The sequence below is a fragment of the Kogia breviceps genome, chromosome 10, assembly GCF_026419965.1.
Source record: "Kogia breviceps isolate mKogBre1 chromosome 10, mKogBre1 haplotype 1, whole genome shotgun sequence".
Lineage (NCBI taxonomy): Eukaryota > Metazoa > Chordata > Mammalia > Artiodactyla > Physeteridae > Kogia > Kogia breviceps.
The window spans coordinates 99885443-99902377 of record NC_081319.1 but is presented as its reverse complement, the minus strand read 5'-3'; the positions used below and the strand labels follow the sequence as shown (position 1 = coordinate 99902377).

General features: G+C 44.0%; 1 protein-coding gene across 2 annotated transcripts; it reads left to right on the top strand.

Moving 5' to 3' along the window:
* Positions 1–4065: 4065 nt before the first annotated feature.
* Positions 4066–16476, top strand: PAK1IP1 (PAK1 interacting protein 1). Of its 2 annotated transcripts, none has more exons than XM_059077768.2 (10): positions 4066–4217; positions 6309–6471; positions 10086–10206; positions 10281–10355; positions 10873–10925; positions 11538–11683; positions 11782–11879; positions 13700–13799; positions 14556–14679; positions 14829–16476. In XM_059077768.2, exons 1-10 carry the CDS (start codon positions 4134–4136, stop codon positions 15032–15034), a joined length of 1170 nt encoding a protein of 389 aa, XP_058933751.1. In that variant the 5' UTR covers positions 4066–4133; the 3' UTR covers positions 15035–16476. The 2 variants fall into 2 exon arrangements, with proteins under 2 accessions (XP_058933751.1, XP_058933750.2); XM_059077767.2 differs by having other exon boundaries at positions 4078–4217; positions 6306–6471; positions 14829–15560.
* Positions 16477–16935: the final 459 nt, after the last annotated feature.

The window sequence follows — 16935 nt, the reverse complement described above, 5'->3', positions numbered from 1 at the left end:
TCTTTTTTCTTTAGCAAAACAAAGCCGGGTACTCAATAAATATTTCTTGAGTGAATGAATAAATCAATGCATGGCTCAAGTGTAAGAAGCTTTTCTATCAATAATTTAAATGCAAAACTAGAAATCCTGTTGCGCTTTAGAGTTAATGATCCCTGGAGTGTTGGTTGTTTCCTGGCAACTGCTGTTTTCACAAGAATGAGATTGAATGGCTTTTTACGTCCTGAGTTTGGAAAGAGAACAGGAGGTTTGGCAGGAAGTACGCTCAGTTTGAACCCAGTTGAGCAGATATGATATTGTATTGTGTTTTTCTTTAGACAACGAAAAACCACTTTTCTTCTCCGTTAAAGAGAACGTTCGAGCCCAAGGAAACGTTAAAAGGCAGCAGCAACACCAGGGTCTACTGTTACTTAGGTGTGTGGAAGCAGTTCTGGACCTACTGCAGCATTTATAACCTCAGACTGGATTAGAGTATTTTAGCTTTAGAGGTACTAATCTATTTGAAAATGTAATAAAATTTTATCAATGCTCTCCTCCATAAATGTACATACATAATTTTGCATATAATTTCAGGGCATTAAGAGGCCCCAAAACTTATCTATGAACTCCCCCAGATTAGGAACCCCTTGACTAGATGCTCTAAGGTCTTCTAAGCTCTATGATTGGTTTCACTAATTTTTAACAGTAAACAAAGAAAGAAAAGGAGTAAACCATTTTGAGTTATGTTTATGTCACTTGCATTATGGTTTTCATTCTAGAACCAACTAGATTCTAAAAGAATCCTGGTTGGAGCAAAAACCACAAGTTTCTACTCTAAAATGTGACAGATACTCAACTATACTCCAATAAAAATTAATTTGAAAAATAAAATAAAATGTGACAATCTGGCAAAAGATGCTGACCATAGTAATTATCCCGTTATCATGATACATTAAAATTAATTTCAAATGAGAACTAATTCTTCTCATACAGCAGTTGAGACTTTGCTGGGGTAATGAGGCAGGGCACCAGGGGGATTTCAGAAGCAACAAAATACATAAAACACATGATTTTGAAACACAGTTTTAGAAAAAAGTTTTTTTTTCTTTCTGGATGAGAGACTATGACTTCCCATTACAATAAAGATATGTAAAAAGTCACACATTTAAAGACAAAATACAAGACTTCAAGAAATGTCCCGCATACTCTTTTTTTTTTTTTTTTTTTTGGTGGTACACGGGCCTCTCACTGTTGTGGCCTCTCCCATTGCGGAGCACAGGCTCCGGACGCACAGGCTCAGCGGCCACGGCCCACGGGCCCAGCTGCTCCGCGGCATGTGGGATCCTCCCGGACCGGGGCACGAACCCGCGTCCCCTGCATCGGCAGGCGGACTCTCAACCACTGCGCCACCAGGGAAGCCCTATTTTTTTTTTTTTTTTTTGCGATACGCGGGCCTCTCACTGTTGTGGCCTCTCCCGTTTCAGAGCACAGGCTCCGGACGCGCAGGCTCAGCGGCCATGGCTCACGGGCCCAGCCGCTCCGTGGCATGTGGGATCTTCCCGGACCGGGGCACGAACCTGTGTCCCCTGCATCGGCAGGCGGATTCTCAACCACTGCGCCACCAGGGAAGCCCCCGCATACTCATTTTTTAAAAAAAATTCTCTTTATTTTTGGCTGCGTTCGGTCTTCGTTGCTCACGTGGGCTTTCTCTAGTTGCAGCGAGTGGGGCCTACTCTTCATTGCGGTGCGTGGGCTTCTCATTGTGGTGGCTTCTCTTCTTGTGGAGCACGGGCTCTAGGCACATGGGCTTCAGTAGTGGCGCACGGGCTTACTTGCTCCGCGGCACGTGGGATCTTCCCGGACCAGGGCTTGAACCCGTGTCTCCTGTATTGGCAGGCGGATTCTTAACCACTGCGCCAGGGAAGCCCCTGCTTACTGATTCTTTGTCGCATGCCCAGGGGACAACCACTCCAGCAATTCACATTCCTCTGACTTCAGTGGTTCTATGGCAGAAGAACCACCAGAAGAACTAACAAGAAGTAAATAGGAAAATAAATAGTAAAACAACTTGTGTGTTTTGGTGACGTAATGAGATAACTAGCCCAAAGGGAAGGAATTACAGGCATACTTCGTTTTTTGCACTTCGCTTTATTGTTCTTTACAGATATTGCTTTTTTTTTTTTTAAATAAATCGAGGTTTGTGGCAAGCCTGCATGGAGCAAGTCTGTCAGCACCATTTTTCCAACAGCGTTTGATTCCTTCGTCTGTGTCACATCTTGGTAATTCTCGCAATATTTCAAACTTGTTCATTATTATTCTATTTTGTGCGGTAATCAGTGATCTTTGCTATTACTAAGACTTGCCGAAACCTCAAATGATGGTTAAGCACTTTTCAGCAATTAAGTGTTTTTGTATCCTTTCTTTTTTTTTTCTTTTTTTTTTTTTTGTGGTACGCGGGCCTCTCACTGTTGTGGCCTCTCCCGTTGCGGAGCACAGGCTCCGGACGCGCAGGCTCAGCGGCCATGGCTCACGGGCCCAGCCGCTCCGCGGCACGTGGGATCTTCCCTGACCGGGGCACGAACCCGTGTCCCCTGCATCGGCAGGCGGACTCTCAACCACTGCGCCACCGGGGAAGCCCATAAAGTGTTTTAAAATTAAGGAATGTGCATTTTTTTAGACATAATGGTACTGCACACTTAACAGACTTCAGTATAATACAAACCTAAGTTTTGTATACATTGGGAAAACAAAGAACTCGTGTGACATGTCATTGCGGTGATCTGGGACCCAGCCCGCACGCTCTCTCATGGGTGCCTCTATTGCCAAACAGTGAAACTGGTTTTCAAGAGGCTGAGAATGAGCTGGACTTCAGCATTTCAGTGCCTGAAGTGTCCTTACACATGGAGTTGCCAAAGCACACAGAAGACAAGGCTTCCCTTGCGCCGCAGTGACAACCAAAGCAACCAAAATGAAATCATTTTTACGGTATGTGAACTAGCATCAATTAATCAACCTGAGTAAAACACGGACTGACGATTCAGAACACCGGTAAACAAATGTCCTCAGAGACAAGAGGGTCTAAAAGCTATAGGATGTGTTACAACCCATAGGGGGGTTGAAGGGTCGACACGAACCTGTGTGTCAACCTCCTATCCGTCATATCCACCCACTAGGGCGTTCACGAGACTATTTTCACGCTCCAAGATTTACTCTATTGTTAAGTCTGTGCGAAGCTGTCCTAACACATCTCTGAATATCCGTATCTCGTGAAAATCTCAAACCCAATTAGGGATTTGCTTTTATTCACGTTTGACTCTGCACCTAACCTGGGGGAGGTGGTGAAACGGAAATAAATGAGATTTCTTTCTGGAACCTGACCAAGGATGACTATATACCATTCGTCCTCAAGTAATGTCTTTACTCCCCTCGAGTAAAGGGTCCTCCTCCCTCCCCAGGATGTGGCACAACGTTGGCCAATTTGCCCCGAGTTCGACAAGCCATAACGGAGCTGCAAGGAAAGGTGTGCAGAACGAGATTATCGGCCCAGCGCGGGAACGAGGGAATCGGACTCCTCTGAAAACGGTGAACCCTAAATGCCACCCCTTCTTGCCCCGCTACAGAGAATGTGAGCGAGAAAAGTTCATTCCTCGGCTTCCTGCACAACAAGGAGACCTAACTCCTGTCCCGCTATCACAGCCCACTACAGACAGGGATCCACATTAAACAACTGCGCGGCAACACCGACCCTCCTCTACGCCTTCCGCCCAGGCGGGAGGCTGCCCCGCCCCTTCCGTAGACGTCCCGGAAACGAGGGGCTTCCGCAGAGGATGTCCCGCCCACTCTCCTCAGAAGCGCCTAGATCAAGGCTCCCTAGAATATGCCTGCTGGTCCTCAGGTTTTGTTTTCTTTGTTTTTTCTCCTTGAAATGAGAATCTCGTCATGGGGCGTCCCTCTTTATTCCCATATTGGAAATTCCGCGTCATCTTCTAGCCCTGAAATCCCTCCCACGGATGCAGGCGCCTAAAAGGCAACCCCGCGGTCTTGGCGTAAACTTGAGCGCCGACGCAGGAAGGACCCCTTCCTCCCCCTTGCATCCGCTTTCGTCATTACCGGTCTGCGCTGAGCCTGGCGCGGGGAGGAGACGCGTGCGCTGCTGCATGGAGCTGGTAGCTGGATGCTACGAACAGGTCCTTTTTGGGTTCGCTGTACACTTGGAGCCCAAGGTGAGCGGCGACCATGAGGTGAGAGCCCGCGCGCGGAGGGGCCGCCGCGAGTGGGGCGTAAACATAGCGCAGCAAGGGAGCGCACCGTCTCATTTCTTAGCGGTTCGGTGACGAAGCTCAGGAGACTTAAAATACACGTTAGCCTTTTTAAACACGGAGAAGGTATTTCATACGACGAGACAATGTCTGTCTTTCGTAGTAAATATTCCGACTACTGTGCACGAAGGAAGCTGGCATTTCTGCAAACGGGCCAGTGGGCCGTAGATTATGAATCCAAGTTGACAGCCCGTGAGGTGTTCAGGATTTAATGAAAGAACAGTTCGTTCTTTCACTGAATTTATGTTCTGGTATTTGACAAAATATTTGAGCTAAATCCGGAAAAACCATTCACAGATAAATTGACACCAGTTCATTATTGGGCCCTTACGGTGAGGCCAGTACTTCCAGTGAAGGTGCAGAGAAGCCAAAGGCATGGATCCTGCACTGGAGATCTTCCCGACATAAGGAGGAGAGGATGAGGGAGGCAAACACTTGCCGAAAAATTACAACAAAATGTAAGAATTTTACTAGATGTGTGCGTTTTTTAACGTAATTTAACGTAATTTAAGTAAATTAGCAGTAGTCAGGCAGATAGGACATACCCAGGACTAGAAGCAAGATCCCTTAACCTTTAGTCCTGTGCCGTTTTTTCCCCCTAAGCAGTCCTAGGTATTTCCCAGAAACCTGTTTCATTGAGTACTTGTTTATGAAGAAGTCAAAGTGTCAGTCTTGAACTAACTAGAAAATTGGAAGTATATGACTTGACTGATTGTTTTTGTTTATTTTGTTTTCTACTCTGGTGGTTAATCTGCCTTTGGATGAGAGGTACGTGTTTTGAATACTCAAAGGTGACGCTACTGATTATGTTCTTTCTGTAATTATGTTGCGTTCCATGTTCCAGATAGAGAGTAGTCCTCACAGCACCCCTCTGAGGCAGATACAGTTATTCCCATTTTACAGATGGGGAACCAGAAGTTGAGATAGGTTAAGCGACTTGTTCAAGGCCACAGAGCTAGTAAGTGGCAGACCTTGGACTCAAATTCCCAGGTGTCGCTGATGCCTGAAGCGCTTAACCATTCCCCAGTACTGCTTCTAAGTCTAGTCAGGCAATATCCCAGATAACCAGCTTTCCTTCTGTAATAGGCACAAGCAAAGGTTATTCTTTGATTTATGGCCATAGCAGCTCCTCAGGAATGTTGTACCTTCACTCAGAAGAGGCCCTCTGGGTCCTGATTGACGGAAGAGCTATCCTGCTGTCGTTTTTAGGAATTAATTTGCAATAACACAACCTAAGTGTGTGCAAACAAGTTCGGAGATTTTTTTTCTTTGTTGGTTTATTCGTTTTGCTAATACTTCTTGGTGCGTCTCCCTTAATTTGTGGGGTGTGTGTGTGTGTGTATTCAGCCGTCATCCTTCGCACTCAACCAGTCACACTTACCCAATCCAAAAGTTGCATGGCAGCAAGCATAGAGTTCTCAAGACCTCGTCATTGGTCATTCTCTAGGGCTTATGTTGGTATTAATGCAAATCCTGTTTATTTTTCTTTATAGGTGTTGTTATATTGATACTTATCTCTGTGACATCATATTGTGTCTTGTCTGTCCTTCCCACAGGAATGGCAACTCCCTTAGGATAAGGACGTCCGTTTCTTTTGTTCACTGCTCCGTATGAACTGCCTAAAATGGCGCCAAGCATATAGTAGTTGTTCGTTCAGTATTTGAGTGACTAAATTAAAATCAAGATTTGGACATTTGAGTGAATGAAGGGTATGGGAGTGTTACATCTAAGTAAATATATTAAGGAGTTCAGGATTTGGATGGGACCTTAAAGTCCCTGTAGCCCAGTCTTCATAATTGTTTTGATACTCAGCGATGCCTTCCCATCTCCTGCTTTGCCTTCCTTATTCAGTTCTCAGATTGTTTGTGTGAATCTGCCTTTCATTGCATAGTCTTTTCTCCATTTGTAGGATCCATTGAGAGTTTACATAGATCGTGAAACCACTTACCTCCTTGTAGAGAAGTACGATACGATCGCGGCCTGGCACTGACTGTGTGTATCGCTCTTTAGCAGAAGTGGACTCCTGTAGCCGACTTCACTCACCATGCCCACACCGCCTCCGTGTCAGCAGTGGCCGTCAGTAGCCGTTTTGTAGTCACTGGGAGCAAAGATGAAACCATCCACATTTATGACATGAAAAAGAAGATCGACCATGGGGCTCTAGTGCATCACAACGGTAATAAGCTTGTATTCTTCAAGGCAATAATGCTGAGGTGTTATTACTTTACAGTTTGACTTCAGAGGAACAGTTCATCAAGGGTCCGATACGTAGCAGAATCTGTGCTAGGAAATACAGAAATGTGAAAAATGTGGTTCTTTGTCCTTAAGTTATTCACAGTCTGTATTGGGGTAGAAGGGAGGCACTGGCAAGGAGGAGGAAGCGAGTTTTCATTGAAAACTTCCTTAAAATGACACCTGCGTAATTTTATAAGAACAGTATCAGTTGTTGGCCAGGTGAACCTTGCAAGGTGGAGAAAAGGACATTTCAGGCAGAGCAGGCAGCGCGAGGAGCTCAGGTGGCCACGTCGCGTGAAGCGCTGACTTTATCGAGGGGCATCGGGCACCCAGTGGCGTGCCGGGAAGGTGTAGTCGTATTGTCAGTTCGCAGAAGAGAAAGCCTAGGCTCAGGGATGTTACATGACTCGCCCAGAGTGACAAAACACTGGAACTGGAACTTGAACCCAGGTCTAGAGCCGGGTTTTTTTTTTTTTTTTTTAATATTTATTTATTTATTTTATTTTTTGGCTGTGTCAGGTCTTAGTTGCGGCACACGGGACCTTTGTTGCGGCACGTGGGACCTTTCGTTGTGGCGCCTGGGCTTCTGTCTAGTTGTGGTACGCAGGGTGCATGCCAGGGTGCATGGGCTCTGTAGTTGTGGCCCGTGGGCTCTCTAGTTGTGGCTTGCCTGCTCAGTAGTTGCAGCGTATGACCTTAGTTGCCCTGTGGCATGTGTGACCTTAATTCCCCGACCAGGGATCAAACTTGCGTCCCCTGCATTGGAAGGCGGATTCTTAACCACCGGACCACCAGGGAAGCCCGTAGAGCCTGCATTTTTAACCACTGCTGAGTCTGGGGAGCCGTAAGGAGCTCGGTATTATGAGAAGATTGAAATGGAGGTGGGAGTGGCTGGAGAAGTAGTTGGGGCCAGATCTCGGGGGCCCTTGAGTGGAGGAGGTTGGGGGTTGACTGGGAAGGAGACAGCAGCACTGAGGAAAGTGCTCATGGTTTGGATATTGGGAGAGGTGCCAGGAACAAGTGAAGGGCTGACGAGGGCCCGCCTGACTGAAGTTGGAGGCTGTGGATGGACTTGCATCTGTTTGCAATAAGCTACAGACATTTCTGGAGAGGGAGGAAGGTTACTTGATGTGTGCAAGAGAAGGATCGATTTACAAGGGAATTGAGGGTTTCGGAGAAAGAGTAGGTTGTCAGCCTAGAGAAGATAGGGTGTCAAGGGTCTGCACATCTCCAGAGGAAAAAAAACAGGTGGGTTGTGAGTGGAAGAAGGGCTGGGACGATGTGAGGCTGTGGTCAGAGGGCAGAGTTAACGTGGAGAAGCTCTCGGTGGTGACGGTGTCTGGGCTGTTGGCGTGAGGGACGAAGTACAGAGGAGGCGAAGGTTACTGGCATTGAGGAGGTCGGGGGGCTGATCCGCAAGCCATGGTTGCGTTTTCCACACCGATGGTGCAGTTGACTGGGGTCATGGGAGGACCGAGGGACAGAAAGACTGAAACAGGTAATTTTTTTCCCCAGTATTGAACATCGTGTGCTATTTTCACTGCATTTTCCCAGGGGACAGAGAAGGAGGGGTTTCACATGTGTTCCAGAAGGAAAAGGGAAAGGAAGAAAGAAGTTCAGGTAGTAGAATCACTTAAGTACGTACTTAGCTTGAGGAAACTCAGCCAAACAAGTTAGTTTTCTGCAATGAAAGGCAGATAAAGACAGGTACCCTTTTTCTTACACTAGCTTTCATATATTTTAGAAGTTCCACACCAAGCATTGGTTTCTAGCAGTAAATTTAGAGTCATCAACGCATTTCTTATATTAGATAGTCCTTAGCTACTTTGACAAGTGTCTCGCTTTTCAGCAGAAGCCCGGCTCCGAGTGATTTCAACATACATTCCTTTTCCTCTCTGTCTCCTAATTCCAGTTCATACAAGGAAGCCTCCTGTCTCCCTTAGGCTTGGAGGAAATAAGTTAAACCAGTGTAGTCTGTCCAAACCCATTGGTACAGGTGTTCAACAAGAAGGGACTTAGAGTTTGGATAGGGGATGAATGAAATAGGGTTCCTGATTTCCTTCATTCCTGGTACAAATCCTGTTTTTCTAACAGTTGGTAATAGATAAGCTCTTTTCCAGGGAACATATGGAATCATGGAAAGAAGGAGTGGAAGATGTGGGAAAGTAAAATTCCCAAAATGAGAAGTACGGAAGGAGGAAAACATGGGCAAAGTGGCTGAAGTCTCCCACTTTGAGGAGAAGGGAGTCCATAAGCCCACGTATTATTAGTGCTTTTTGGGGGTGCAGAATTATTCCTCACAGATCTTTGGCTCTTTCAATATACAGGGCAGTGTAAAGGATTGACCGGGAGGTGTGCACGTGGGCAGTAATGACCCAGGGGTTCGCGCTCGTGTTCTGAGGAGGACAAGATAGGAAATACTTAGGCCTTGCGGCTGCACAGTGTCTGTTACAGCTACTCACTTCGGTCGCGCCAAAGCATCTGTAGACATTGTGTAGCTCAGTGAGCACGGCTGTGTTCTGGTAAAACTGCATATTTACAAAACCAGGCTGTCAGCCAGATCCGGCCGGCAGGCAGTGCTTTGCCGACTCCTCAACGCCAGGGCGGTTAAGCTGGGTGACACAAACCTCAAAGGAGAAGGAATCTTACCTGAGGGCTGATTGGGGAGATTGAGTACCGGGTCACCTCGTTCCAGCCTTTTGATATTTGAGGAGCGCTGTAGGGGAAATTCGTGGGCCATCCAGGCTTCAGTTTGAGTGGAACGGAGTGAGCAATGTTTTGTAAAGTAGTTGAAAATTTGTTAACCGTGGAAGGAGAATACAGAAGACATAATTAGTGTAATGTTTTATGAAATGGTAATAAAGTCTTATGACAGTGAATAAGAACTGTGTAGAAGTCAAATCAAAAATAGCTCTGGGGCTTCCCTGGTGGCGCAGTGGTTGAGAGTCCGCCTGCCGATGCAGGGGACACGGGTTTGTGCCCCGGTCCAGGAGGATCCCACGTGCCGTGGAGCGGCTGGGCCCGTGAGCCATGGCCGCTGAGCCTGCGCATCCGGGGCCTGTGCTCCGCGGCGGGAGAGGCCACAGCGGTGAGAGGCCCGCATACCGCAAAAAAAAAAAAAAAAAAAAGCTCTGAAGGCACAGTAACTGCGTTACGGATGGTCGGGTGGCTAATTCGCTGTTTGGAAAGTAGAAGTCATGTGGCTTTACATCTTGGTTTGTTCCCCAGAGTAGCTGGTTAGTTTGTTTGACTTCTGCTCAAACTATCCAGCCAGCCGTCTCCGGAACTTAGGATTCTGGGGATGCAAAGCAAGAAAGTGAACAGATTCGTTCAAACCTGTATCTACAACTAGAGAAACTCTTTGCTGAAAATATTTCCATAGGCTTGTATGATCTTCGATGAAAAACAAATTACTTTCTTCACCCGAGACTTTGAGGCATATTTCAGTAATATGAAGATACTGGATGTTTTCTTACTGCAGCATAGCCTTCAAACCAGAAATGGAGTTTGCATTCAAAATGAATGTGAATTCTGCCCGTCTTGATTTTTCCACAGGCACAATAACTTGCCTGAAATTCCACGGCAACAGGCACTTAATCAGCGGGGCAGAGGACGGCCTCATTTGTGTCTGGGATGCAAAGAAATGGGAGTGCCTGAAGTCGATGAAAGCTCACAGGTGAGTCCGGACTCCGCCGTCGGTGGTCTCCAGGTGCTAGTCGAGTTGGGGGCTAACTGTCAGTTTCCTTTTAGAGGACATGTGACCTTCCTTTCCATTCACCCGTCTGGCAAGTTGGCCCTGTCTGTGGGTACAGATAAGACATTAAGGTAAGTCATTAAGGCCCAAGAGCACCTTTATGAAGCTGTGGTCTTTGTTCTGCAAGTAGAACAAGAAACCACCCCTGGGTCATCTTTTACTATAGTAATTAGATTCTGCTTCTGTATTGTCTCACATTGTCAGCCATTTGATGATATTTTGACACAAGGGAGAGGTTGAAAGCTAGTGAACCTTTTCATAATGGAAAAAACCCGACAAGCTCTGTAGTCAGACATGCAAGTTACATTGCAGTCGTAAGCTGTGAAGTAGAGGGTGATCCTAAAAAGAAGAGTTTTAGGAGGTGAAACCCTTTGAAAATACAGTGGACTCAGCATCCATAGGAACGGGCTGGGGAGCAGAGTGCGTTGTAATCTTGCCTGATGATGTTCCACGTGGTGCTGCGAGAAAGAAGGCAGTTCTTGTGAATGGCCAAGTAGTTAGTGCCTTTTCACTTGAGTCGTCCTTAAACTTACTTTATACCTGGTCGGAGTTGGTGATCCTGCCGTAAATGAGCTTCCTGTTTTGTAGAACATGGAATCTTGTGGAAGGAAGATCGGCATTCATAAAAAACATAAAACAAAGTGAGTATTTTTGTTTGAAACGTATTTGAAAATTTGATGGGACGTGAATGTATACATACACACGTTCTTGTGTGCATGTACATACACATTTATTTCTGTGCATGGTGGTGGTTTCTTCTGAGAGCAGATGCTTTAGGTTAATTTCTTTTCCCACTTTAGATTGGGATTCTTGGCATGGCTCTGCCACCTTCCAGCTGTATGACCTTAATGAGTCTTTGAACCAGTTCATTGTCTACAATTTAACTCACAGAGTATGTGTTATAAGTTTGTTGTGAAGATTGAATGGGATAATGGATGTGAAAATGAACAGTGTAGGGCTTCCCTGGTGGCGCAGTGGTTGAGAGTCCGCCTGCCGAGGCAGGGGACACGGGTTCGTGCCCCGGTCCGGGAGGATCCCACGTGCCGCGGAGCGGCTGGGCCCGTGAGCCGTGGCCGCTGAGGCTGCGCGTCCGGAGCCTGTGCTCCGCGACGGGAGGGGCCACGACAGTGAGAGGCCTGCGTACCGCAAAAAAAAAAAAAGAACAGTGTAAATATTTGCTATTTCTATTATGACCCTGAGGAATTTCTTTTTTTATTCATGAAATACAATAGCTTTGGGCTTTTAACTTACAGATGCTCACATAGTGGAATGGTCCCCATCAGGGGAGAAATATGTAGTTGTCATACTGAACAAAATAGATATCTACCAGCTTGACACCGCATCTGTCAGCGGCACCATCACAAACGAAAAGAGAGTATCTTCTGTTACGTTTCTTTCAGTAAGTGATCGAAGTCCGTGATGGGAGTTGAGCATGTGTGGTGGTGGCTGGGATTGTGGATGGCGTTCTGGATAGTATTCTCTCTTTTCCTCCCCTAGGAATCTCTCCTTGCAGTGGCTGGAGATGAAGAGTTTGTACGGTTCTTTGACTGTGATTCACTAAGATGCCTCTCTCAGTTGAAAGCTCATGAAAACAGGTATTTTCTTTCACTGATCTCTGTGTGCATGTGCGTGTAGAGTCTCTTATAAATGCAGTAGCTTCATAAAGCAGGGTATATATGTTTTTTATGAACGACTGCAGACATAGTTAGATACCTACATATATATGATTTCTGGAACCTAGGAGGATAACGGGAATGCTGTTGTCTTGGCCTGAGGGATACAAAAGTGGTGACGTTGTCGTCAGGACTAGTCACTTGCACAAGGTATTTATTTTCCCAATAATTTCATTAGACTTGAGGCCTGAAATCCTCAATCCATACTTGAACAGGGAAAAACAATTAAACAATCTTGAGCTCTGCCCCCGACCTCTCTTGTCCTTTTACTTTATTCTCCTTGTCCACTTCTAGCACCTTTCTACACTATTTGTTTTTCCTGCAGGAGAAATAAATGACATATTGACCTGTGTCTTGTGCCAGTTTGTTACCTCTTCCTCACTTTATCTCTGGGGGTAAATGTGAGTCTCAGAGTAAACGGTTAAGTAACTAGACCAGGATTTACCCCCGTGAGGTGTTGGAGCTGGCCGCCAGCCCAGGTCTGTCTGACTCTGCCTTGGCTGTTTCCACTGTAATTTTGAAAAAGTCGATTATGGATGGTTATACTTTAATGTGTTTTATTTGCACGTTCTTTTATGTTTCAGACAACTCTTAGTTTTTATTTTCTAAATAATAGTTCGGCTTTAAGAAATCTCTGTTAGTAAATACTCAGAATACTGCAGTCATTAGACAGGCCCTAGTTTTCCCCTGTATTGGGAAATGAACATATTCTTCAAGGCCGTATAGCACGTATGAAATTTGGTCATTCATTCATTTAACAAGTATTCACTGAGCATCCATAATGAAATACTGCAACAAGAGCTTGCACTCTCCTGGCCCTTATCTTGTGGGGCAACAGAGAGATGATAAACAAGTAAGCAGGTAATTGTAACAAGAAGGAAACGGGTATTATGATTTGGGAATAACACGGGTAACTTATTTAGGTAGGTTGATCAGGGAAGGGGGAGTGAGACCTTAGGGATAAAGGAGCTATTTCTAAAAAGAGGAGAGAGCTGTAGGCACAGTGGCCCTGGGGGAGGAAAGAACTTGGTGTATTTTAGGAACAGCTATAAGACCCATGTGACTGGGTCAGAGTGAGCCACATGGTGCGTGGCCTTGCAAGTCATGGTGAGTTTGAATTTTATACTAAGTGCCTGTGTAGATAGTGGTTTATCTATGTCCCACCACTTCCTCCCTCTCCCGTGTTATTTTAAAGCAGATCCAAGCTTTGTAGAATTTTAAGACTGGGAGTAACATGGTTTGATTTTTAAAAAATTGTTAGGGGGCAAAAAATGGAAGCAGTGAGGCCGATTAGTTTACTCTGTAGTCCAGAAGGAAAATGATAGTAGCTTAGACTGGGTGGCGGCACTGAGGACAAGAAAAACGGATGCCGAGGAGGAGGCCCCGGCTCATCTCTGTTGTCTTTTCTCTTGGTACTGACCTTGTAGTTTCCTGAGGTGAGGGGCTTTAAGTATCTTTATTTCCTTTATGATAATCTGATTGTTTATAGTTATCTGTCACCATGTTTTCAACTTTTTCTTAAGGTATCATTGACAGTCAATTTTATCTTGGGATTTAGGCCCTGAAGATGACTCACCAACTCATGGGATCGTGAAGCATGTTAAATTTTAGGCCCCATTCATTGAGCAGTTTGGAAACACTTGAAGCGTTGAAAAGTCAAGAGACTGTGCATAGAAGCTTTCCAGCAGTATCATACTATCTGGAAGAAAGGGTCTTTTATGGTGTTACTATTTCTATCCTAGGGTAAAAGACATGTTCACTTTTGAAACTCCAGAGCATCATGTTATTGTTACAGCATCGAGTGATGGTTTCATCAAAATGTGGAAGCTCAAAGAGGACAAGGTCAGTGTCTCAGCACAATGTAAATATGCTGAATGCGAGTCTTACTGTCAATATTATTTTGAGTTAAGTGAGGTGGAATTTTTTTTAGGGTCATAAGGCATAGATCTTTAAACGTTAAAAATCTCTTCCAGGCATGATTGACATTCATGGTTTTAAAGTTAGGGTTCCGTAGCACTGCCTCAGGAGTTGGTATTGGTGAGTCTGAGCTGGCAGGATTCCAGAACTCGTGCTCTTTAAATCAGAGAAGCACTACTTTCTTCTCTTTTGCATATTGATGTTCTCTGTAAGCTTTTGTTAAATAAAAATAGTGCCATTACTAAGGGGAAAAAAAATGGGAATTTTTGATCAGTTGTAGAACTTACAATAGTTTTGAAACAGATAATTGGAAATTTAAATTCCCTTTGGTAGTCTCCCTCTTACAGATTTTTGGTTTATTATTCTTCATTCTCTTATAAACACATTCTGTGAATGTGGTTTGTTGAGTACCTACTTTGTTCATGGTTCTTTGTTAAACCCAGAAATGACCATGATAAAATGGTCGCTTTCCTTAGTGGAGCACTTCTTAGAAATTGGCTCTTGTGAAGGACTTAGTCAAACCAATCATGAATCAAGATAATAAATTTCTTCTAGACAGTATATTTTATACTCAGAATACAGTGTAAGTTTTAAATTAAGGTAACTTGTTTATGGAAAAATGAAAGTAATTATTCAAAATCCCTCTGTGTTAGTTGTCACGAATTTCCCTTCCTGTTTTAGGGGGTTCTCCCATCTTTGCTGTGTGAAGTAAACACTAGTGCCAGGCTGACGTGTGTTGGAGTGTGGTTGGACAGAGTGACAGACACGAAGGAAAGCCTGCTTCCAGCTGTAGAACCGCCTCCTGGTAAATGCAGTTGATCGTTTACAGAACTAAATAATCTGCTATCTCTTTAAATCATTAAAGTGGTGGAGATGCAGATGACTTTATTGTCGGTTTGTGTTTATTTCAAAGGGAAAAAACAGTCTTTAAATGCACTGTCTCTTGTATTTTAGTAAGTAAACAAGAACAGTCCAAAAGGAATAAAAAGGAATCGGGCCGTGAAGTCCAGGAGGAAGAAAGGCAGCTAAAACCTGACACGAAGAAATGCGGTTTAACTGGTGACAGTAATAAGCCAACAAAAGGAAGCAGCCTGGTGTCAACCAAGAAGAGGAAAACAGTAGAAATGTTAGAAAAAAAGAGAAAAAGGAAGAAAATATGAATGATGCAGTGAATCCCAGATTGCTCCTAAGAGAAAAACATTTTCAAATGTACTTTTTTTTTTTTTTTTCTGAGTAAAAGCTAGGAATTTCTTCTTTTGAAGAAAATGTACAGCTTAAAAATCACTTTCAGGATTTTGTTTTTTTAAAGTGGTAAAACTTTTTGATAGGTAATATTTTATTATATATCGTGGCAATATATAGTATGTTAATGTGTAATATATAATTTTTGTTGTATAAGGCAAATAAAGATCTTTCTCAGAATATCATAGCTTAAAATAATATAAAATCTTGAACACATTTCTTTACCGGAAGTAGATAAAGGAATTGTTTTTCAGATTTTTCTCCTAAGTGAGGGAAGAATGAAAAACCTGCATTACTTTGGCTTTTTCACGTGGTTCTAGTAATTTTAATGTGGATTTTGTTCGTTTTGGTAACAAAAGATACGAAAAGATTTTCATACCAGGAAGTATGTTAAGACAAGCTTAAAAATTAGATATATAAAATAAAATATGTATGTGTAAAGCATATGCTTAAGTTGAGGGCTACGTACATAAGAAGGTTAAAGAGAGGCTTCCAAACTTCGTGAAACTCTTCTGTTTCCAAGCAGTGGTTTGTTTACAAGGTAACTTAAGGACAGGAAAATGACATTTCCTTTTTTTATTTTCCCATCTGTTTCATGGCATCCAGAAAACTCACTTAGCTAATCTTCTGACAAAGGTGGTCTTAAAACTAGCTGTTGATGATAATCTTTTTTTACTTAGAAAATTAACCCATTTTCCTTAATGGATTACTGGATGTTTTGAAGAGACACAGTAGTAGAGGATTCATAGGTCTGACTTAGCTGGGAAGATGTTAAAACCCCTGAGGCCACCAGGGGACTCCCTCCTGATTAGGCAAAGTGAGAATCTTAACACTTGGACGCTGAAGTGTGCTGCTCACTACATGAAAGGAAATCATCTAGGAAACGAACCAAACCATGGGTCTGACGTTTCCATCCACCTCTTTGTTATCTTTCTTCAGGCCTGTAAACAAAGATGAATGTAGGTTTGGTTATTTGGTTTTTGAGACTTGACTGTTTTCTAGCTCTTCGGGGTTTATCACAGTATTGAGAGAAGGGACAGGTTTGCCACTCTGTTCATCTCTCCCCGTGTCCGCCACTGACGATCACGGAGTTTTTTATCATCTCCGAAGTTCTGCTTTTCCCACTGTTTCATACAGTTAGAATCATACAGTATCGTAGCCTTTTCAGATTGGCTTTTTCCACTTACTGACATGCATTTAAGCTTCCTCTGTGTCTTTTCATGGCTTGATGGTTCATTTCTTTTTAGTAATAAATAATAATCCATTATCTGGATGTACCACAGTTTACCATTCACTACTGGAGGACATCTTGGTTGCCTCCAAGTCTTGGCAATTACGTATAAAATTGCTATAAACCATGTGTTTGAGCATTTTATTTTGGTCCGTTAGCTTGTCTGCTCAGTGGCCTCTGGCAGAGCTTGCCTGGTAGTGCATTTGGAGGCCATTGCACAAACCGGTTTGTATCAAAAAATATTTATTTGGAGGAAGTCAGGTTCGTTTTCTTTTCCTCCTAGGAATGTATAGTCTGTTTATAATCTCAGCCATCTCTGTGCTGGATTGTCTACTTTGATATTAATGTGTGAGCAGCTCCTTACCGCAAATTCACTCATCAGTATTTTGAAAGCCCCGAAGGCCACCTCTGTCTCTACTCTCCCATTTGTTTATTCACTGGGCCTGCGTTGAACAACGCTCACCACGTGCCTGGCAGTATCCTAGATTCTAGGGGCTGAAAAGGAAAAAAAAAAAAAAAATCCCTACACAAAGGACAAAAGCTTTGGTAAGAAATGTATTACAGCCTGTGGTGGCTGGTGGCAGCTTG